Genomic DNA, 23,258 nt, shown 5'->3' with positions numbered 1-23,258 from the left:
TTTCCAGAAGCAAAAAAGACGGACAGAAGCAGAGAAGGAACTCTCTCTGATAGAAACAGAGAAAAATAGAAGCAAACACTCTCCTTAAGTTACAGTAAACGGGTACAGAATAAGTGAAGTATACCCCTGCCAATACCCTTTTAATTTCTTGTAACCAAAAATTTATTGGACTACTAAAGTGCCCCTTGTCTAGTTCCTTCGGTGTAGTTCTCTTGAAAAATGCCCAAATATTGTTCACCTAAATCTCTGGGCCGAAGTAAGTCCCACAAACGCGACAAAGAGATGTGACTAGGGATGTATACAGATTGGATTCGGCTTGGATAGTGGTATATCCGCATCCGCATCCGATTAGCTTTCGGACGGATTCGGATAGTGCTAAACGGATACGGACACGGATACGGATCGGATATTTTATCCGTTTACATGTAAATATAGCTTTTCGGATAGCTATAGCCTATCCGTATCCGTATCCATTTAGCTTTCGGATGGATTCAGATAGTGCTAAACAGATACGGACACGGATACGACATTTACATCCCTAGATGTGACACAGTGTCGTTTCTTTATATTTGGTTTGTAAACTAATAATGGGGTACACCGTTATAGAGAATCTTAGTTCAATACTTTCGGAAGTTACAATACTTGCTATTGACTAGCCAATGACATGAGTTTTAGTCTGTAACAATTAGCAACGGTCGAGAAATTACACCTAATGGGAGAAGTGCTCTTGACAAATGTCCAAATATGACTCAGCTAAACCTCTTGGCAGAAGTAACTCCCACAAACACAACAAAGAGATAATAAAGACTAAAGAGGTCCGACACGGATTTTTCTCCTCTCAGGTTCCCTGCCCGTTCAGGTTCGGAGGTTCCTCTCATAAGGAGGGCAGAAATGACGACCTCACCCCACCCAGGTAGTGTGTTTGGGCAGGGGGTGAGGTCATCATTTCTGATCCCCTATAAGAGAAACCTACGAACCTGACCGAGCAGGAAACCTGAGAAGAGTTAAGTCCGTCTGACACGGTGTCGTTTCTCTATGTTAGTTAGTAAATTAATAATGGGTTACACTGTTATAGAAAATTTTAGTTCAATACTTTCGGAAGTTACAATCCGTGCTACTGGCTAGCCAAATTGCCAATGGCATGAGTTTTAGTCTGTAACAATTAACAAACGGTCCGGAAATTACAACAAATATTGTGAGTAGTGCTCTTGACGAATGTCCAAATTTAGCCTAGCTAAATCTTTGGGCAGAAGTAAGTCTCACAAACGCGACAAAGAGATAATAAAGACTAAAGAGCTATGACACGGTGTCGCTTTTAATACTATCAGAAGTTACAATACATACTAACGGCTAGGCCGTAGCCCATTGGCATGAGTTTAAGTCTGTAACAATTTAAAAGGGGATCAACAACTGCTTAGCTCAGTTGGTGAGCCGTGCTGCGCTTCATGCCCATGCTCACCAAGAGGTCTCGAGTTCGAGTCTCTTGGCTAGTATCTTATCCCCTCCCTTGTTTGATTTCCGCCCCCACCCTCCCCCTCCCGCTCCCCCTCCTATCAATTATATATGTAAAGCTCCCAATTACCAAAAAACAATTCAAAAGGGGCAATTACAATTGGGGTGATGCTATGTTAACGCTCTTTAGAGAACCAAGAAAGTTTAATTATGCACAACCAGGATATTGCTCATCCAGTGGGTCTCACTTCGATACATGGACGGGGGATCAGAGAGTTCCCTAAAAGGCAGTGTGGCCCCTACACCAGTACAAGGACCAATGGAAGCGTGCACAATAGCATTAACATGGGCGGGATTTTTCCTTTTCAGGGGGGGGAGGGGGAAGGGCAATCATTTTGCACCCCTTTATGTCTAGGTGTAGGGGCCACGCTACTTTTCGGGGTTCTATTTCCCATATTGAAGGCTTAAGACTAGTACAAGAGTGCAGTTGTCACAAAGGATGGAAATGACTCCCTAGTTTAAAATGGGAGGCACCATATAGATTAATGAACCACTCCCACATATTTAGAGCATTCTTGAGTTCATAAGATGATTCAAAATTGGGTTTTGATAATATTTTGACGTTCCCTCAGCTTATGCTAGCTCAAAGTTTGTCTCCTGTTGAGCCAAGAAAACTTCTCAATCAAACACTCTAATTGCGTTTCAAAGGCTAAATATCACCTAGAATTAAAATAAACCCAAAAATAAAATAATAAATTTTTTTATTAGATGTTCATTATTTCAAATTTGATAAAATCACCATTAGGTTAGGATTTTTGTTTCAAATTCCAAATGTGATTAGAATTTAACATAGAAGTGAAACACATAGATTAATTATACATCTTTTGATTGCAAGGAGAATCAAATAAGAGGAAAGTGAAAATTTTCAAAACTTAAAAAAGAAACTTTTGTAATCATTACTCCATGTGATTGGAAAAACTCAAACGTATACTTCTTTAATTATGGTAAGAAATTTAAGTAATATTTAAAAAAGAATATGTTTTACATTTTAAACTCATTCTTTAAATATGGTAAGACCATAAGAATTTTTATAGTTATACATGACATGGGGTAATGACCATAATGATTACAAAAGTTTCTTTTTCAAGTTTAAAAAAAATTTACTTCCCTCCCTTGTTATTCCCTTTGCAACCAAACAAGCTATGCCTTAGTCATTAAGTCATGGATTTGAATCTTCTATGTCCTAGGGTTGAGCGGCCATCATCCTGCATTCAACCCAAAGGACGCTACATGGAATTAATGCTAATCCAATGGTTGGTAGATGATAGCCTTTCAAAATTCATAAATATCATACCGTCAACTACCAACCATTGAATCGACATTAATTCCACGTGACAGCTTGTAGATTGAACGCTGCACAATGGCCGCAGAGGATCCAAATCCTTAATTCATAACCTGCAAAGTTAGTTTTAGTCACGTTCATTTCAACCTAATAGCTAAGCAATAACCTCGTGAATAAGAATATATACTCATTTCAAAAAATGGAATTAAACCCTAGTTTGGAAAAAAAAACGTTGGACTTCCTCGTTACATACGCCCTGTTGCCGCGTGGATTAAACTTTATTGCAGTATAAAACGAACCACTTGCCCTGCATCTTCGGCCCAAGCATCAAATTCGAGAGAGAGAGAAAGAAAGAGGAGATCGAGCTCACCTTACAGAGAGAGAGAGAGAGAGAGAAAAGCTAGAGAAGATGGAACGTGGAGGCTTCCATGGCTACCAGAGGCTTCAGAAATCCAACTCCAACTCCGGTAACGTATAAACTTGAGCTTAAGAAGAACCCAAAAAAAACACCACCAATAGAAGCAGTAGCGTTTTTTATTTTTTATTTTTTCTCATGATTCTCTACTTCTGCAGCTTTTTCTTTCTTTCCTTTCCTTTCCTTTCCCACCTAGCTACCACCCTTATATATAGTTTTAAGTTATGGATTTAATTTCTCTCTAGGGTTTTTGCTTTTTTTATCGATCTCACCATTGATATCTTACATGCAGGAACTATTCTTTTTTCTCGTCCGGTTCAGTTTGAGTTCCGGTTTTAATCTTCCACCTCTTGCATGTGAATGTATCGTTCTCTTCATCAATCTCTGTCCTTCTCTGTAAATTTCCATCTTTAATATCTAAAATGTTCATCTCTTCTTCTCGATCTCAACCTCTTTCGATCTTTCGTCTCTGTTTCTGCATGTCTATAATCTTTCTTTTTCTCGTCTCTAAATGGTTTGCATGTTTGAGTTTTTTACATTTTGATCTACGTAGATTTTGCGGTGAAGAAGATGATTTGATTTAGTTTTAATTTTCTTCTCTTCTTCCTAATTCTTTCTTTTGGTTTCTTCTCTGAAGTTTCAGAGTTTTGTGTTAAAGCTTAGATTTCCAAGCTTGCATTAATGGTCTGAGAACCTACTGTGGACGATGGTTTTGGTGTATGGTAGACTATAGATTGTAATTGTAAGCTATACAGAATGTACACGTGTCATCCATGCAGGATGAAATCAGAATCGACGGGCACCATTCATGAGCTTTCTTCCGCGTCTGTCGGCTTTAATAGAGTCGTATGGGGAATCATATAGCGAAGAAAAGTCTGATTCCGATCTGACGTTCTCTTTTAAAACCTTGAATTATTTCTCATTTTCTCCCGAGTCTCGTCCGAGTTATGAGAAATAAGAAAGTTTTTTTTTTTTTTTTTTTTTCGTAGCTTTGACTTTGTCGACTTTATGCGGAAAAAAGAGCTCGTGTGGATTTTGGTTTTGTTTTTTTTGCATTTCTTCTCTACACGTAAGAGAACCTAGGTGGCCAGGCCCGGGCCACAAAGGCCTGGTTTATTTTAAGTTTTAACGCTGAAGGACGTCTTCCACGTACACCTGTACACGTGTTATTTTCTGGTCCAACTTTCCTAAGTGTTTTGGGTTGGTTAATAGTTGGCCGGTTCTATATTGGTTGGGTTAGGGTTTAACCATTCGGTTCCCAACTAACAGTACACACCCGCATGTGACATGTGATATGTTGTTTCTTTCCTGTTTGTGTCTTTTTTTCCTCATGTGGGTCCCAGAAAAGAAAACGTTCGAGAAAAAAGATAAAAGGGTCACGCTGCATGTAACCATGCCCTGGTTACATGTGGATCTGTCACCGAATCTGTCGCTGTTGACGATTTTGCCCCTTCAATATCCGTACGTTAAAGGACGTATATTTTGGATTATCAAGATGTCAGAAAACTGTCTTTTTCTAGTTTCTATCTTTTCTATGTCAAAGAGATGGTGACAAATCCTTATAACCAGGCATGGTTACACCAAGATTAGAAAAAAATTAAAATAAAAAGTGAAAGTCTCTTCAGTCAATTTCATCTTGAAAGAAAACTTCATTAATGGATCTTAACTATGTAACAGAATTCTGTTTCATTAAATGTGTATTGTGTAGGGATGATGGTGAGGGAGATGAATCAGAATCTCACCAACAATCCAAACCCTAATCAGAGGCAAGAAGATGGGCAGGAGCGTGGAGGTGATCAGAACTCTTGCATTGTGCGTGAACAAGATCGTTTCATGCCAATAGCAAATGTTATAAGGATTATGCGTAAGGTGCTGCCGAATCATGCGAAAATATCTGATGATGCGAAGGAAACTGTACAGGAGTGTGTGTCTGAATTCATTAGCTTCATCACTAGTGAAGCTAACGACCGTTGCCAACGAGAGCAGCGAAAGACTATCACCGCTGAAGATGTGCTTTGGGCAATGAGCAAACTTGGTTTCGATGATTACATGGATCCCCTCACCCTGTACCTGCAGCGATACCGTGAGATCGAAGGTGACCGCGGCTCTATCCGTGGTGATCCATTGATGAAGCGAAGTGTTGATTTGGGAACTGCCTTGAGTGTCGCAACCTATGCACCTGCCGCATTTCATATGGGTCATCACCAGGGACTCTTTGGAGTCGGAGGACCCCACATTGGGGGTTACTTTAGGGACCCGTCAGGTGGGGTCGGATCTTCTCATGCTACCATGGCTGCCCTTGATCCTTACGCACCGTATATGAATAAGTGAATATGTGAATGAATCACTGGTAAGGTCCTTATTCTCATGGTGGTGGTGTTGTTCACTGATGCCCATAAAAAGGTTTGAGAAAAGTATAGTTAAGTTTGATAGAAAGGGCGGAGATGAGTTTGGTGCTTGGGATCATGGTATGTAGCACCATACAATTGCAAGAACAAACTTTAATAGTTAAGTTTTATTTTTAATTCCTGTTTTCTCTTTCTTTTTTTTTTTTCTTTTTCTAATCAAGAATGACAACCATGAGGTTTTTATAGGTTGTTCTTAAGTGCAGTGGTTCTTAAGAGTGTTGGATCTTGTTTTTAGCTCAAATTTGAATAATTCATGGATTTCTAGTTTTGTTTATGTGCTTATTGTTTTGTTACATTTCCATTTGATCGATCTCTACGCTTGTTTCTCTCTTTCTTCTCTCCTCTCAGGTTCCCTGCCCGGCCAGGTGCGGCGCAGGTTCCGCTCATAGGAGGGTGTAAATGACGACCTCACCCACCCAGGCAGTGTGCTTGGGAGGGGGTGAGGTTGTCATTTCCACCCAGAGGAACCTGCGCACCTGACCGGGCAGGGAACCTGAGAGGAGAACGATCCAAAAATATTGATGTTTGGAGGTTTCAGCTCTTAAATTTAAAACATTAGGTGGAAAGAGGTCATCAAGCATTTGCAGGCGCCTACGACCTGTAATTCTAAAACTCCCAACAGTCCCCTCATGTGTAGGGGGAATAAAAAACAAGGAGCCATGAGCTTCGATACTATATTAGAGGGTCTAATTCGAAACCTTATCATAGGGTTACAATTGGACTGGGCTGGGCAGGGCTAGGTTTCTAAAAAACCCAGCTCAAACCCTAGGTTCCTTTATCCAAGTCCAAGCTAGCTTAGCCTGAAGTTGGGTTGGGTTGGGGTATCTCAATCCAGGTCAGCCTTATCAGGCTCAACTCAACCCAGCTAATGGCAGCAGTTTAGAACCAAAGAACCTACCAGATACTGAAAGCGAAGAGTAATATAATGAACAACATGTGAATGACTGTTTCTTCCTAGCTCTGGATTGACATATGGGGCATAACGGGGATTGGGGAGAGATGCCATCTAAATAGGCAGTAGTTTGGCAATTCGGCTCTCCTCCAGCCATGGTGGGAGCTGGAGGATCCAGCCCAGCAAAACAAGGGGTGTTTGGGTCAGTTCACAGGCGGGCCCCCTATGTTTTTTGCTGGATTGGATCATCCAGCTCCCGCCATGGCTAGAGTGGAACCAGATCCGTAGTTTGGAGAGCTGGTGAAGCTTAAATACTTCCCAGGTTTTTGGGAATGATTAGATGTAACTCCAGGGTTCTCAGACTGATCCTCCACCTGAACCTGACCCGCCTAGAATTTGCATGGTATCAGATGCCAACCCCAGGTCGTGGCCCATCCCATTAATCAGGTTAGGCTCAAGCATGGGGTGGCGCATCTGTGGTTGATGGGTTTTTATAGCCCCTCCCCCTTCTTTGCCCTCAGGCAAGGATTAAATGGGTCGACGAATCCGGATATCATGAGCTTGTTTAAAGGCCAAAGCTAAATTGTTTACAGATATGAGCCAGATTGGCTAGATACCTACAAAATCCTCTCTCTCTCACATCTTTATCCTCTCACGTGCGGTGCATTGGTTAGTGCACCTTAAAATGCATGCGACGGTGGGCAGTGCATGCATTCACCTTTAAAATCCACCAATTCACCTTTGGCCACCGTTGGATGGCTGGCAGTGCACAACACTTGAGAGGATAAAAACTCCTCTCTCTCTGTGTTTGGTTTCTCCTAGGGGTGAAACAGGGCTGGGTTGGCCCGGGTTTTTTAAAACCCTAGCCCAATCCTGAATCCTCTTAGCTCAACCCAAGTCCAACCCGGCTCTAGGTCGGGCTAAGATATCTCAGCCCAGGCCCAACCTTGTCGAGCTCAGCCCAGGCCTGCCCGGTCTTGATTGACCCTGATTTTTGCCAAGGGCCGGGTTGGCCTTGATTGACCTTGATTTTTATTAGAGCCTGGTTGGCCCTACTTGTCCTACTTTTTGCATTTATGTTGTCCTATGCATTAAAAAAACGAGACACATGTGATTGGGTATTGGTTTGCTTCATACTCAATTGACTGTTAGACTTTTCTTTGGGTTAAAAAACTTGGCCCAATCTTAAAATTGTAAATATTTTGGTTCAATAGATAATTAGATACTAAACAAAAATTGCAAAATGTAAATAATAAATTATAAAGCATAACCTAACACAGGGCCGGGTTGGGCTTAGCCCTAGTCCTCAACCCTGGTCCCACCCGATCCTGACCCAAAACCTGAAATTTCAATCCTAACGCACCCTCAGGGTTAAAAAATCTAGCACAAGCCCTATTGAGGTTCAGGGCCGGCTCGGAGCGATAGGACCAAACTTACAGCCCTAAACTTTCTTCCAATTATGTACAGATTGATAACCTTAAATTCGATATGGTTTGCATTTCTTTCATCGGCCCATATAGATGCTTGGACCCGCTTGATATCCTGGCCAAGTGTGAGCTGAGCTTGGGCATCAAACCCAACCCAAAAAATCTAAAAAAGCAAAAGAGAGTTGGAGAGAGAGGCCTGGGGTAATTACTAATAAGTGCTTGTTATTTACTACTTATGTATTAAGTAATAGAGAGATACTTCAACCACCACCACCCACCTTTATCAGAGATGTAAACGGATTGAATACAGATTGGATACGAATCGGATGTGATTGGATCCGGATATTTTCTTCTCATATATGAATATCCTTAAATGGTTACGAATGCGAATTGAATTTGGATTTTCGACTATCTATTTACATCATTGACTTGTGTAACCAAGACCTTCCTCCCCTCGGCAGATACGATTCACTATCAATTCATTTCTCTCATTTGTCTTAGTCTCGTGATTCTCATTTCCTCATTCTTTAAAACTTGTTGAATTTTCAAAAACCCTCAAGATCATTAGTTATTTAAAATTTTTTATTACCAGTTGGATATTTATTCAAAATGAATAAATTTTTTCTATATTATATACGAATACTCCTAAAACGAATATAGATCAGAGTCGAATTCAGATTTTCGAATATCCATTTATAACTCTGCCTTTATTAGAACAAACTGTCTTTAAGTGTCAACTCTTAACCGGAACTGATAAATCAAATTGGACCGGTTGTTTAAAACCAAGTTGAACTAAACCATAAATAATCGGTTTGGGCGATTAAACCAGAACTGGTTAAATATTAAAATATTCGTTATCTTAAAAGAACCTTCGAGACAATGAGAGTGTGAGGGAGTAACTGAGAGTGAGAGAAACATAGTTTTTTTTTTATGAAAGAGAGACAGACATAGGTTTTGATCAGCGTCTCAAAACATGAAATCGTGGATCAAATGAGTGCATTTCAATCCTGATCTGATTTGGATTGGAATCGGATGGAATTGGTCCCAATAGCCATAGAGTTTGCCCTTAGATCTTAAATGTCAACGATTCTAGGGTTTCTTGGCATGAATCGATCACAGATAGTTTCAATCCGAATTGCCTGATTCACATATTCGATTCCATTGGGTGCTGAGCTCGCTGGAGAGGAGCCAGATCTAGGAATGTAAATGAATAGCCAAAATTCGTTTTCGTATCCGTGTCCGAATCCATTTAGCACTAACCGAATCCGTCCGAAAGCTAAACGGATACGGATACGGACAGGCTATAGCTATCTGAAAAGCTAATTTTAATGGATAAAATATTCGATCCGTATCCGTGTTCGTATCCATTTAATACTATTCGAATCTGTCCGAAAGCTAATCGAATGCGGATGCGGATATAGCACTATCCGAGCCGAATCCGATCTATTTACATGCCTAGTCGGATCCTCGGCCTTTTCCTTTCTTGAATTTGAAAATCCAACCCACGCCCGATGGTAAAGTGATCTGCACCGTTCCTTACATACCTCATTCACCGATCCCGTCGCGACTTTATCATCAGAAATGTCAGTGTCCAAGTCGAAGATGCGGATACAGCATTATCCGAGCCGAATCCGATCTGTTTACATGCCTAGTCGGATCCTCGGCCTTTTCCTTTATTGAATTTGAAAATCCAACCCGCGCCCGATGGTAAAGTGATCTGCACCGTCTCTTACATACCTCATTCACCGATCCCGTCGCGACTTTATCATCGGAAATGTCAGTGTCCAAGTCGAAGCAATTAAGATTTCAAATGTTTACTATCCCTCTTCCGGCATCCGCACTTCCGCAGTGGACAAAGTCGCAAGATTGCTTCGATACTTCTATCTGCTTACCTTTTTAGTCTCTCTATAGTCTTAATTTGAGTTCTGAGTCACATTCATGGCTTTTATCTGAAAATGTCGACCCTCGAGAAGCTATTCGTCCAGATTTTTGAGCGAAAGGAGTGGATCATCGATCAGGTCAAGCAGCAGAGAGATTTATATGAGGAGCAACTCGCTTCGAAACTATTAATTAATGGAATTCGCCCTCCTCCGTGGCTGTGGAATGCTGGAACAGAGAGAGGAACTGTAGTTTCCACAGGTATGCTTACTTAATAACTTTGACCGATTTTTGTTATGACTTATCATTATTTGGTCTCAATTCATTTTGAATTGTTACTGTAGGGTTCCTGCTGAACTGCATGTTCGTGCAGGAAACTGGGGCTATTTCTTTGTCTGTTCACATATGGTTTCGTTCTTAACTTATTTGATTACAGTAGAATGGGAAATGTCGTAGATATGCTTCAGAAAATGAAGGACTGTAAGGTTATATCAGGGGAGAGCCTAACCACACAACATAGATTAGTAGTCATGGATATGTGCCTCACTACAGAATCGTAAGAAATGTGAACTTATTTGCCCTAGGATAAGGTGGTGGAGCTTAAAAGAAGATACATTCAAATCATTTACTAATGAAGTGGTCAAACAATGAAAGTGGGACTTTGAGGGAGACACTAATAGGATGCGGAATGAGATGACTACTTGTATTAAGAAGGTTGCTAAAGATGTCTTAGGCGAATCAAGAGGAAAACGTCATTCCTCTAGAGAGACTTGGTGGTGGGATGACGAGGTTCAAACATCCATTGAGACTAAGAAAGTTAGTTTTAAGACATGTCAAAGGACTAAGGATGTAGAGGATCTACAAAGGCATAAATTTGCTAGAAATGAAGCTAAGAAGATTGTGGGTAAAGCAAGGGCCCCCAAATCTTTGGAAACAGAGCCAATCATTAGTTCCCAACCATGGGGCGAGTGGAATCCGATACATAAATTGGTTAATAGAAGAATAGAAAAAGCTTTTATTGTGTCGCTTAAGTTATATAGGAATTCTTGAAGCCAAGAATTCACTTCCCTATTGAGTTGGTTCGTTCCTGTTACTATATTTACTATTTTGGTTCTTTCCCTAACTGAATAAGCTCCCGCATTCCATCATTTATAGCTTTAAACCTAAACCTTAGCCCAGAGAAAGGACAAAGTCACGAAAACGGACCCAGGTAGGGAATCTTTGTCAACTAAGATCATTAACAACAGTTTTCCAGCTTAAAGAATGCCCGCAGGAAGGCCTTTCTTTATAACAATCAGAGCACAAAGGAAGGGGGAAAAAACTATCTATAAGATAGCTAAAGTGAGGAAAAGGAAGAGTAGAGATCTCGACCATGTTAGAATATTAAAAGTGAATATGGTAATCACTAGTAAGGGATGAGGACATTAAGAAGAAATGGGAAGGTTATTTCTGCAGCCTACTAAATGAACACACTTCGAATAATTTTTTCTTGGAAGACTACATTATCCATAAAGACACCACATGTCGTAGATATATATGAAGAATTAAGGTGTCTGAAGTAATAGAAGTTTTAAGGAGGATGAAAGTAGGCAAGGCACAAGACTTAGATGAGATCCCAATACAAGTGTAGAAGAGCTTAGAAATCTATGGTTTATCTTGGCTAACCAAGCTGTTTAATAAGATTATGAACACAAGAAAAATGTCAAATGAATGGAGGAGAAGCATCATGGTTTCGATTTACAAAAATAAATGTGATATTAAGAGCTGCAATAACTATAGTGGCATAAAACTAATGAATCATACTATGAAATTATGGGAGAGGGTTATTGAAACCCACTTGATACAAGAAACCGCTATTACGGAGATCCAATTTGGTTTTATGCTACCAAGATCCATGATGGAAGCTATTTATCTAATTAGGAGACATATGGAAAGATTTAGAGATTGCAAAAAGGATCTCCAAGTGGTCTTTATTGACCTAGAAAAAGCTTATGACAGAGTCCTTATAGAGTTATGGCAAGTACTAGAGAAAAGAAGTTTTTCAAGTTAATATGTGGACATGATTAAAGATATGTATGATGGTGTAGTGACAAGTGTAAGAATTGTGGGGGTGGGGGCAAGGTAATGAATTCCCAATTACAATTGGGTTACATCAAGGAGTAGCTTTAAGCCCTTATTTGTTTGCGCTTATCATGGATGATTTAACTAGTGACGTTCAAGATGAGGTTCCTTGGTGAATGCTTTTTGCTGATGATATTGTTTTGGTGGATGAGACAAAAGCAGGGATTAACGTCAAGTTCGAGTTATGGAGATCAACCTGGGAATCAAAAAGTCTTAAGATAAGTTGAACGAAGACAGAGTGTATGATGTGTAATTTTGGTTACACTAGGACGGATAATGAGGTGGTGAAAATTGATGAGAGGGAGATTCCGCAAAATGATTATTTTAGGTATCTTGGCTCAATCATAAATAAAGAAGGTGATAGAGAGGATGGTGTTTCACAGTGAATTAAAATAGGATGGATGAAGTGGAGATGTGCGTCTTGGAATATTGTGTGATCGGCGTATTCCTTTAAAACTTAAAAGGAAAATTTTATAGGTCTGCCATACGACCAGATATGGTGTTTGGTGTGGAGTATTGGGTAGTTAAGAAGCATCATATAGATAAACTTAGTGTAGCGGAGATGAGGATGTTGAGATGGATGAGCGGCAAAACTAGGAAGGATAAAGTTAGGAATGATCATATTAGAGCTGGTTTGGGAGTAGCTCCGAGCCTCTGATACATGATGAGCTACGAGAAAGTCGTTTGAGGTGGCAGGGCCATGTTCAACGGAGGGCATTGGATGTTCTACTATGGAGGAGTGATTTGATTCAAATTGAATGAACTAAAAGAGCCAGGGGCAGACCTAATATGACCTTAGGAGAAGTGGTGGGGAAAGACATGCATAGCTTAGGCCTTGTATCACTATGACCTCGAATAGAGCCGATTGGAGGACAAGGATCCATGTAGCCGACCCCATTTAGTTGGGATAAGGCTGAGTTGTTGTTGTATGCTTCAAAAAACGAAAGTGCTTTCTCCGTTTGCAGCAAAATCTATTCTTTTTCTTTTGGTTTGTTATTAGGCATTCTGGGGGCGGGGGTGGAGCCAGGGTGATACGAAGTTTACATACTTCTACTACTCCCCCCCCCCTCCACCCCCCAAATAATCGGGAAGAAATTTGGTTAGGTAGCTTCTGCTGGTTGACTCCATGAATTTAAACGATCTAACTTTTTCAGTGTCCAGTATCACCTCCAATTTCAGGTGTTCATATAAAAACTCTCTACTCTTTTATGCTGTATACATTTACCAAACCTTTTAAACTGTTTATTCATTTTCGTTTTGTCATTCTCCATTTCCTCTTACTTTCATCTTTTAAATTGTTTATACAATTTCATGTGCCTCTTTCCTCTTTCTTTTTCTATTTATTTTCATCTTTCATTTGTCATTCTCCGTTTTTCATTTCTCATCTCTTTCCTCATCCCTCTTTTCCCATCTCTTCATTCCCCGTTTTTAGCTAGACCTCTGTTTTCCCTACTACTTCGTTTTGTTTGGATCCATGTAGCCGACTCCATTAAGTTGGGATAAGGCTGAGTTTGTTGTTGTTGTTGTTGTTGTTTACATTTTCGTTTGTGTTAGTTTTAGACTTGATTTATACCAGAATTAAAATTCTAATAAAGCTATTTTTGGAACCCCTGAACTTGTATTTATTTTGCGAGATACTCTGCCAAGAATTTACACACCGAAACAAGACTTTTGTTCTTGTTGCTGTATCTCTTTCCCTACCCTCTTCTGTCTCTCTCTTTAGTTAAAGGACGTCATAAAATTTTTAAGTACTTTTGAAAAGTTATTCATGCCACGGGGCTTCATCTTCTTAGTGTTACCGAATTTCTAAATTTTGCAAAGAAAAAACATGTAAAGTCTACGCCTACATCAAGAATGATTCATGGAAATTATTAGTAGGCTTGGGAATATGCCTTTCCAATTCTAATATAATGTGGATTTGTTGTGTACTTTTATTTTTTGTGATAAAAGAGACGAGCTTTAATTCCTCATGGCAAATCAGACATCTCACAGTCATTAGATTATTATACTATTTGACTCTATTTTCATAATCAAAACCCATGAAATACCAGTTAAATCTCAGGGGAAAAGCTTCTCTTGATGAAAAGGTGCCCAAGAATGAGATCTGTAACAGCTCTGGAAGCCAATAAATTTGCTCTATTGTTGGTTTCTTTCTCAAGTAATGAAGATATTTATTTACTTGGAATTTTCCTGATGTTTTCTATGGTTTATGTATGAGGCCACAATTCATAAAATATCAAAAGAATGTATGCTCTCATGCATCTGCCCCTTTTCTAGCTAGGATGACATTTAGGTATGCTTCTTTTGAGTGCTCAAAGGCTGGACTTCTCTGATGATTATCTTCTTGCAGAGCTGAATAAACAAGACCTAATCTCGAGCCTCCTAATTCCATCTCTACGACCCAAGGTCCCTTCTACTAGTGGTAACTGCACTTTTTACAGCAAGCCAGCTGCTATATCAGATAATGGACATACTTCAGACAGCTTATTTTTGGAAACTTGTGCTTCCAACAAATATTTTGAGGCAGAGGGCAGGTTGGCCATAGTACCTAAATGCCATCTTAATGACAATGAGCTTGAACAGAGGTGTACCTTAGACGAGGCTTGTGAGCTAGGTCCTACAATCACTTCTCCTCAAGGCCAGACAAGTGCAAGGATCTCTGATAATTACTTTGAACCAGGTCAATCACTGGGAAGGATCCAAAGGTCCAGGTCAAGACAAAATGCTCTAGAACTTCGAAATTCTGCAAAAACAGAAGCAGAAAGGCGTTCAAGCAAGGAAGGTACTCATAGTGTTTATTCTGGTAGAGTTACAAGGTCTAGAACTGCTTGCCAACAGTCCAACAGTGTCAACAAGTTGCTGGAATTGAATAAGGCTTCTGATGTTGCTAATGATATTGGTAGTGGGGTTGCAATAGCAAAGACAGAGAAGTGTCAAAGCAGTGGAGATGACTCCAGTGTTCATTCTGGTAGACTTATCTCTAATAAAGATACGTCCAGAAATACAGCATCTAGTAATCTGGAGTTCAATTACCCTAAAGGGTTCTCAGAAGCTAATGGCTCAAAAATTCTCAGTGATAGAGGTACATGGTTTAGAGGTGACCTCAAAGAAGCACCAGATGCTCAAGTTGATATCTTGCCATGTAGTGATGTCAGTGGTATTGTCAACCAGGAAAAATGGAACATTGACGTTGCAGAAACTGAGATTGTTTTAAATGGGCCAGCCGAAGCCTGTCCTATTCTACAATTTAATTGTGCCAGAGGATTCACACAATCTAATAACTCCTCAAAAGTAGCCAGCGGTAGAGTTACACGGTCTAAATATGCCACCCCTGATAAACCTTGTCAACTTGCAGAACCATTGAAGTGTGTTGAAGGAGACGACCTCCAGAAAGCATCAGAAGCTCTAGTCGGTATCCTGCCATGTAAAGACGTCCCTGGTATTGTCAATGAGGAAAACAGCATTGTAGGAATGGAGCATGTTTCAAGTGAGCCAGCTCAACCCTGTTCTATTCATTCCCAGTCTAACATCCATGGTGCTAGCCATATAGATGGGTTGGAATTGTTACTCACAAGGCTACCCTCTGAGAGTGGTCCGCTTTTGGAGCCAAAGCAGCTTGTCTTTGATGGTGTAGATGTATACAATTTGAATGAGGGTGTTGATCCAATGGGAAAGGAGATTCAAGGGAAATCGTTAGAAATAAGATCCTTTTCTTCATCGGTGCCTGCTGAACCTTTTGAAAAGGTAGACATTACTAAATTAAGTGAGTCTATTATAGCAAAGATATCCATTATTTCAGGGAAAACCAAGAAGAATTCGGTTGAATGTTCATGGCCTAAGTCTAAGCGGAGAAAAGTTGAGGGTCGATCAAGTAATGCCTTTACTGCTTCTGGAAGGTTAATGAGGGGTAAAGCACTGCAGGAGATTCACGAGGAGACTGATAATAGATACCTGGAAATTGTAGAAAATGGGTTTGAGGCTGTCCCAGAGGTTCAGCATTTCCCTCCTCATGAAATGGATGTTGCTCAACCCAGTTCTGTGGAGAGCTCTGTTGTTGAAATGCCTTTTCAGAAAGTGGAGTGTTTGGAATCTCCAACCAAGTTGCAAGTCAAAGAGGTAATTGTATTTTTATTGCACTTTTTCTCATTCTCTTAACCAATTTATAGTGGATTTGCCATGAAGAGAGAAAATGTATCGAACTGAAAGTATTCTCTGTCAGGTTCAGGATAGCAAATTCAAACACACACCTAGACACTATTACAAACACAAAGACAATGTCACAGGCAGGCAATAAGACATACACAGAATGTGGTCTTCTGTATCCACCATTTGATTGTACAACCTAAGGAAATTGTCTAACTAAAATACTGACCTGATCAGATGATATCAAGTTCATTTGTGCTTGTGTTTCTGTGTGTATTGAATGTTTAAAGCCTTTCAACCTGATTGAGTGATCCTAACCAGTTTAAAGTTCTTTGTTTTGGAACATTGTCACTTTTTTGTGCCTACCTGCAAAACAGATTGAGACACCTTATGAGTATTCAACTTGACTAGATTGTCCAGAAAATCAAATTTATTTCTTGCAATTACTTAATGGATAGGATGATTATTCATTTATTTGTGTCCTACCATGAGGATCTAGAAATGCTCTCAACTTATTAGCTAAGGAGGCAACCGAAGATGGGATAGCACTGGAAACAATACCTCTCGTTTATTTGTGTCCTACCGACTCAGCTAAGCAGTAATTGTTTGAATGATTCAGATCAATTGTTAGTGTTGATACTGTGCTTTGAAAAATTCTTACTTGACACTGCACCTACTGATCAGGTGATCCCAATCTCTCCTGTTCACAAAAGTATGGTGCTACATGCTTGCTTCATTCCAACTAATCATATGATCAAGGAAGAACAGAAATTGTATTCCAGAGCATAATTCTCATACATCTAGAACAAATTCATGTGTATTGTTAGTAACAGGAAGTCTTGTGGCTGGATCTAATAGACCCTTATGTAGATCCGGTGACCCTGTAACTGTCCATTTGTCATGTATTTAGAGTAGTAGGACCGATACAGGGAAATGTCCTGCCTCAATGATTATACATCTAAGAAATAGTACAATTGAAGACCAAATGATTTTTAACCACCTCCTACTACCCAAATAAACTCACAGGATGCGCTTGCTGGAATGATTCATCCATGATGACTTTTGCTTTATTTGATCTCTTATACCTAACACTGGGGCCATTGTGACATGTAATGTTTCATGCATTTAGAGGATCAGGACCTCTGCGCCAATGATCCCATCTTAAGATTATACTCTCTGAACATTTTGAAAGTTTTTTTGAATGCTTCTTGACGGTCCAAATAAAGACACATGAATGACATGATGCACTCCCCTGAATAATCCATCCATGTTGATTTTTTTTTGCTTCATTTGATCTGTTAGGATGCTCCTAACACTGGGTCTTGAAACTCCAACTTTCAAACAAAGGGCCAATTATAAGGGCCCCAAACTTGTAGAATTGTCTAGGTATGCAGAAATAAAATTTTGCCTGCTATTATTTCTTTCATAGTTGGTCCCATTAAAGTAATGTTTTACTTTGTACTTTGTGTTTGACATCAATGCGTATCAGAGAGATTTATTTAATTTGAATAGCTCAGTCTTCTGATTTTATTAAAATTTTAAGAAATCAATTGATCGTAATAGCTCATGACTATATTTGACAGGGTGAGCTTGTCTCAGAAGGGAGGGATCAAAGTGCGGAGTCAGCCTTGACATGTAATGACAAACAAGTGGAGTCTTCTCTTGAAGACTGTGGTTCACTTCCACATTGTCTGGTTGGCTCCCCACTAACTAAGTATGTTGACTTGATCGGTGCTGATCAAACCATGCCTGAATTTGAGGGATTCAGTATCGGTGAACCTACAGAAAATGATCTGCCATGCGTTGCCAAAAATGAAATTGACTTTGATCATTCAGATCTGCTAAGCACCTCAATCGGACAGATTAAGATTCTGGAGCAGTTATACAGATCTTCTAAAATGCTTACGCCACTACCACATGCTTCAACAAAATATAAAGTGCATAAAACACCAGACATATACCAGTCTTTACCTAATGGACTTCTGGAGCACATGGACATGAGGAACTCGCTGCTCTTTAATGCAAATGAAAGTAAGCAAGCCAAGTGCAGATACGATGGGATAATTGAGGAAGTTTTCCGCCCTTTTCTGGGGAGGTCATACTCTGATTGCATGTCATCTTCTAGTGTTGGATTTAGTTGGGATGTTAGAAGACCACCTTGTACACCTCCAGTTGGAAAGCTCTGTCAGAGAAATACTTCAAAAGCCTCCAATGATAGTTTGGAGAAGAAAGAGAGTATAAATCCAGAGCTTACTTGCTTTAGGATTGAGGAAGATCCCAGCATTTGTGAGGAAAGCGGGGATGCAGATGAGATGGTTGATCCGGTCCAGGAAAGACATCAGTCAGGAGGGAAGAATTGCTTGGCTATAAGAGAACCACTTACCGATGTGACTAATGAATGTCTTAACCCTTCTGCATCTGTTTCTTTGACTGATAAGTTTGTTGAAAGAGGTAGCCTAGAATCTGTGAATGCAGGTTTTAATATCAGTCAGACCCAAATGGATTCCAAACAGAAGCTTAAAAGTTGCTATGGAACTCAGAGAAAATATAAGAACAAATATAAGGAGAATCAATGTGCTTCGCTAGGTGGCAGTGGTGCTTGGAAGGCTACTGAGTCTCTTAAAAATAAGTTTAGCAAGCCAAAATTATCAGGGAAAGTAAGTGAAGGAAAAGGAGGTCAGAGTTTATTGAAGAAGGGGAATAAAGTAAACAATATTGTGTCCAACATCTCATCATTTGTACCATTTGTCGAACAAAAACGACCAGCTGGAGCTTTTACAGGTAATTTTGTATCCAAAAAATTATTATATTCCATTCATGTTTAAATGAGATGCATACCATTGAAAACCACCTTAAGATGCTTCCACAGATTTAGTTACAGACAAAGATTAACTGCTTGTGACATGGATGGGTTCATTTGATCTATTTGGGCTGGATTCAATATTGGTCTATTGGTCAGACAATTATTTCTAGTCTGTCCAACTTTTCATTTCATATCTGAGATTTTAGCCATTTCTTGGTTGTTCAAAGTCTATGGCCTTGGTGGATAATTGCCTTTCAGTGCATTTAATCAGTGAGCATAAATTGATCGTTGAATTCACTCTGCTGGATGCTTCTGCCATTGTTATTCAGGCTTGGATATAAATGTACACTATCTTCAATTAATTGTCTGGTCTGTGCTGGTCTGTCCACATCTATGGTTCACGTTAAACCCAATGATTCAAACTGATTGTCTCAATTGGACCCTACTTTGGGTAATTCTCCAGGTTGCATGCGTATGCAAATGTGCACACACACCCTTGCGTTCATGCCCATGCATGTTTATATTTATGTCACATAAGTATCACTTTGGTATTCATGTGGATGAATACTATTATTTGGGGACCTTGGAGGTACATGTATCTTATAAGGAGAGACGAATTGGTTAGTGCATTTAGGAATATCTCATTCCAATGGTTGATGAAGTCAGCTAATTCCTTGGCGGTAAGTTGGCCAAGCCAGCGGTGGATAGATATCATATGTACCTAGGGCCTTAATCAACCATGCTAATCTTGAATTGTGTTTATACTATATAGTTTAGGCTGTTCTGTTGAATAATAAAGTTGTTATTTACCCAAAAAACAATAAGAAAAAGTCCACCCAACACCAGCTGAGGTCATATCAGGTCAGTAGTTTCATGATTGAACCTAGTATAGCTTTCACCACTAAGTTTTTCCTGGTTTCTTCCCTCAAAAGTGCTTTGGAATTATTGACTCTCATCCCTGAGTCGCATCTTGCTAGCTTGTCTGGAAGTGCATATTTTCTGCTGCAATTAGTTAGAGAAGTCTTGTATTAACATTGATATAAGAAGATACCGGCCTTCATATGCTGAAATGTGAACTAAAAACAAATAACCACAGATTGCTGGGTTTGTTGTTGCTTTGTATTATTGAGTTGTTTGTGAATTTAATTTATGCTGTTTGTCTGGAGAGTCTGGAGTTTAGGGATTTTCTTTTATTACAAAAAATGATTTTACTGTGGTGCTTATTGTGATACTCTGCAGGAAAGAGGGATATTAAAGTGAAAGCCCTGGAGGCTGCTGAGGCTGTGAAACATCTTGAAGCAAAAAGAGAGAATGAGCGTAAAATGAAGAAAGAAGCAGCGAAGCTTGAGCGAGCAAGATTGGAGCAGGAAAATATGAGGCAACTAGAACTGAAACAGAAAAAGAAAGAAGAGGAACAGAAGAAGGAAGCTGACTTGGCTGCAAGGAAAAGGTTGAGGGAAGAAGAAGAAAGGAAGGACAAGGAAAGAAAACGCAAGTGTATTGAAGAAACAAGGAGGCAGCAGAGAGAATACGAGGAACGATTACGACTGGAAAAAGAGGAAAAAGAGATAAGGCGCCGAGCTGCAGTAAGTTGCCTTTAGCAGCAAATTTAGAGATCTTGTTTACTTAATTTATTGCGAGCATCTGTGATGGTTGTCTCTGCCGTAGGATGAGAGACAGCGCAAGGGAAATGAGCAGGCAGATGAAGCAAGAAAGCTTCAGAAAATGGGAAAAGGCAGGGAAGAATCTGACTGTAGGAAAAAGACCGACACAGAACTGACTGCCATGGTTTCCGCATGTGATACCAGAAAAGCTAGTGATTTTCATCAAGTTTGTCAGGCTCCAAAGGAGTCTAGTGAAATTGAAAAGGTAAAATTTGACACCTGTATTCAAAGTGCATGACTGGGAGGCATTAGTTTTGTGCAGAATTCTGTTAGTATGTGCCTACCACAGTCAGTGGGCATTTCTTTATGGTAGTTCAAAGCATAGGATATGAAGGCTATTCACCCATGCTCTAATCTATTGCATCCTTGTGTGTGGTGGTAGATTGAAATAAGTTAGTGAAATCATGATCATGATATTTCAGATCTGAGAACTAGGGACCTGTATATTTTTGAATCATATAGCGTTTTCTCCCATCCCCTTTCCGTCATCCTGAGCAGTGGTTAGAGGATAGGAGTAACTTTCAGTGTCACACATCAAGCAGATGGCTAGGTAATTGGTCTAATTATATGATGATTCCCATCAAGAGGATGAGGAAGTTGAGTCAGATGATTATTACAACTGTATTATTGGACAACTGTCCATTTTCTTTTTCTTAAATTGTGCCTTTTCAGAAGATTGCATTACAAGGCAGATACATTGTAATGCAAAGTTTCAGATTTCGGGTTTCGGCCGAAGTTTGACCAAAGCTATGCATCTTTTGGTTGGCCGTTTCGGTGTTTAAATGGCCATATTTTGGCCCAGAGCTTGAGGGAAACCCTAATTAAGCATCTCTAAACTTCTGAAAAACACACCCAAAATAGTAGTTTGGTAGTGTACGCCATACCCTGATACGTAATTTCTCAAACATAGCCTATTCTACATATAATTTAGTATTAAAATACACAAAATTCAATGAAATAACTAAAGTGAAACACACCCAAAATAGTAGCTGGAGCATGGAACAAGGCTCCTTCTCATCCTCATCATGGTGTTCTTTTTTTTTTTTTGAGAATGCTTTCTTGATTCACATTTTTTAAGAATTTCACTTACAAATTTACACTTCTATAATGATTCTGAAGCTATCTTCTTGACCAGCACGTAGAGCCTTTCACTACAATAATTTTCATGTACTCCATCTAGGAAATTTGCAACCCATATAAGGCACATGAAGATGTCATCTCAGTTACTGAAGGAAGCCTGGAGCAGTCATATGCAATTTCTCCATACCAAGATTCAGATGGTGAAGAGGAAGATGAGGATGACATCCCCAATCAGAAATTTATCCCTTCATGGGCCAGGTAAATTGACTATGCTATGTCAAACCATGTTCTGTATGTGTCCATATATTTTCAATATAGAACTATTGACAAACTGTCCTTCGTTAATACTTGGCTCACAGTGATTGCCTGGGTGGGGCTACTATTTGATTTTTCCACCCAGGTTTCCTGGGAAAAAGTATTGACCAGATTGGCTGATAATTACCATCTGGCATAGGCATTTGTTTCTCCCTAGAAAGTATCGTATATTAAAGTTATACAATCAATTTATCACTTGTTTCTCCCTAGAAAGAATGGTATATTGAAGTTTACAATCAATTTATCTTTCTCCCACCCTCTTTTTGAAGGATGCATTTGTGTGGGAGCCTTCAAATGTAGGTCCCAGTTCTTTCCATGTGCACCACTTATGGGACATGCATTTGGAGCAGATGTATATTCAGAATTGCGTTTTCTTTACTATAGAATTTACAATTTTGTAACTATCAAATTCTGTGGAACATACAGTTAATAAACTTCTGTTTGCTGCAGTGAAAATTGTCTCGCTCAACTATTACCCACCTTAAAAAAAATAGATCCAGATGCAATTTTCCCCTCATCAGGCTTTTGCAGTATAGCAGAAGGTAGTCATCTTTTGTTCCCTGAACCCAATACATTCTTTTATCTCCTATTGGCTATGGCTGGATCTGCAAATAGCTTACTTTCCTTTCTACGCAGTTCTTTTGCCTCGAAAGCCACAGCTGAGATAGGTGGCAATTTTTATAAGCTGGAGAGTTGCCTGCATTATGCACACAAGAGTGTTATAGCCACTGGGGAGAGTGCTTGTTATGTACAAATGAAGAGGTATTTTCCTAGTGCAATACAAGTTATTGGAACTAAATTGGATATTGGACTCTTGAGTTAGGTTGCTCGAGTTTGATCAATGGGCCAACGGAGTGAACCCAATTATATTGTTGATATTTTTAGCTGCCTTTTTCTTTTCTATGTGTTTTTTTCTTGTAATGAAGTCCTTTCCTATCTGGATAGTTAAATGGGTAAATCTTAATCAATTGCTTCCGCCAAATTATTCTGGTTTGCAGTAAAGCTTGTCTTTAGAGGCATCTTGGCATGCTGAGGTCATTCCTGAGTTTATCAGTCCTGTTGGTCAGCCCGGTATGGGTTCTAATAATGTTTTCAGTTCTGGGGATCTCACATTTCATGCATTTACCATTTTTCCCGTCATGGGTCCCTACCAATGCTGGATTCAGCCTGGTACTCTAATCAGAACTCAGTTTGCCAACTGCTCAATCACTCATCTCCCTAAAGTCCAGTTGTCTGCTCTAATCTGCTAGCCTTAATTTGCATCCCAAATGGCCATTAAGTAGCTTTTGTTTGTAGATGAATGAAAAAGGCCCTAAAG

The 23,258-nt window shown here is 39.6% G+C and overlaps 2 protein-coding genes across 2 annotated transcripts; both read left to right on the top strand.

Moving 5' to 3' along the window:
* The first annotated feature begins 3,108 nt into the window (after positions 1-3,108).
* On the top strand, positions 3,109-5,540 carry LOC122640209 (nuclear transcription factor Y subunit B-6). The gene is made up of 2 exons (XM_043833364.1): positions 3,109-3,254; positions 4,917-5,540. Exons 1-2 carry the CDS (start codon positions 3,204-3,206, stop codon positions 5,538-5,540), a joined length of 675 nt encoding a protein of 224 aa, XP_043689299.1. The 5' UTR covers positions 3,109-3,203.
* A 4,295-nt stretch (positions 5,541-9,835) lies between these two features.
* Positions 9,836-22,818, top strand: LOC122640790. Its single transcript, XM_043834037.1, has 8 exons — positions 9,836-10,075; positions 14,286-16,051; positions 17,662-18,859; positions 20,121-20,467; positions 20,550-20,750; positions 21,726-21,883; positions 22,391-22,482; positions 22,577-22,818. Exons 1-8 carry the CDS (start codon positions 9,892-9,894, stop codon positions 22,606-22,608), a joined length of 3,978 nt encoding a protein of 1,325 aa, XP_043689972.1. The 5' UTR covers positions 9,836-9,891; the 3' UTR covers positions 22,609-22,818.
* The last annotated feature ends 440 nt before the right edge of the window (positions 22,819-23,258 follow it).

The sequence above is a fragment of the Telopea speciosissima genome, chromosome 9 (assembly GCF_018873765.1).
Source record: "Telopea speciosissima isolate NSW1024214 ecotype Mountain lineage chromosome 9, Tspe_v1, whole genome shotgun sequence".
NCBI lineage: Eukaryota > Viridiplantae > Streptophyta > Magnoliopsida > Proteales > Proteaceae > Telopea > Telopea speciosissima.
The sequence above is the reverse complement of the archived record's forward strand: the minus strand, read 5'-3'. Positions and strand labels throughout refer to the sequence as shown.

Bases quoted from the DNA above. Each gene is read 5' to 3' on its own strand.
- LOC122640209 (XM_043833364.1), top strand. From the start codon at position 3,204: ATGGAACGTGGAGGCTTCCATGGCTACCAGAGGCTTCAGAAATCCAAC. The intron at 3,255-4,916 runs AACTCCGGTAAC...GTGTATTGTGTA, and splicing joins GGCTTCAGAAATCCAACTCC to GGGATGATGGTGAGGGAGAT.
- LOC122640790 (XM_043834037.1), top strand. From the start codon at position 9,892: ATGTCGACCCTCGAGAAGCTATTCGTCCAGATTTTTGAGCGAAAGGAG. The intron at 16,052-17,661 runs GTAATTGTATTT...TATATTTGACAG, and splicing joins CCAAGTTGCAAGTCAAAGAG to GGTGAGCTTGTCTCAGAAGG. The intron at 20,468-20,549 runs GTAAGTTGCCTT...TCTCTGCCGTAG, and splicing joins AGATAAGGCGCCGAGCTGCA to GATGAGAGACAGCGCAAGGG.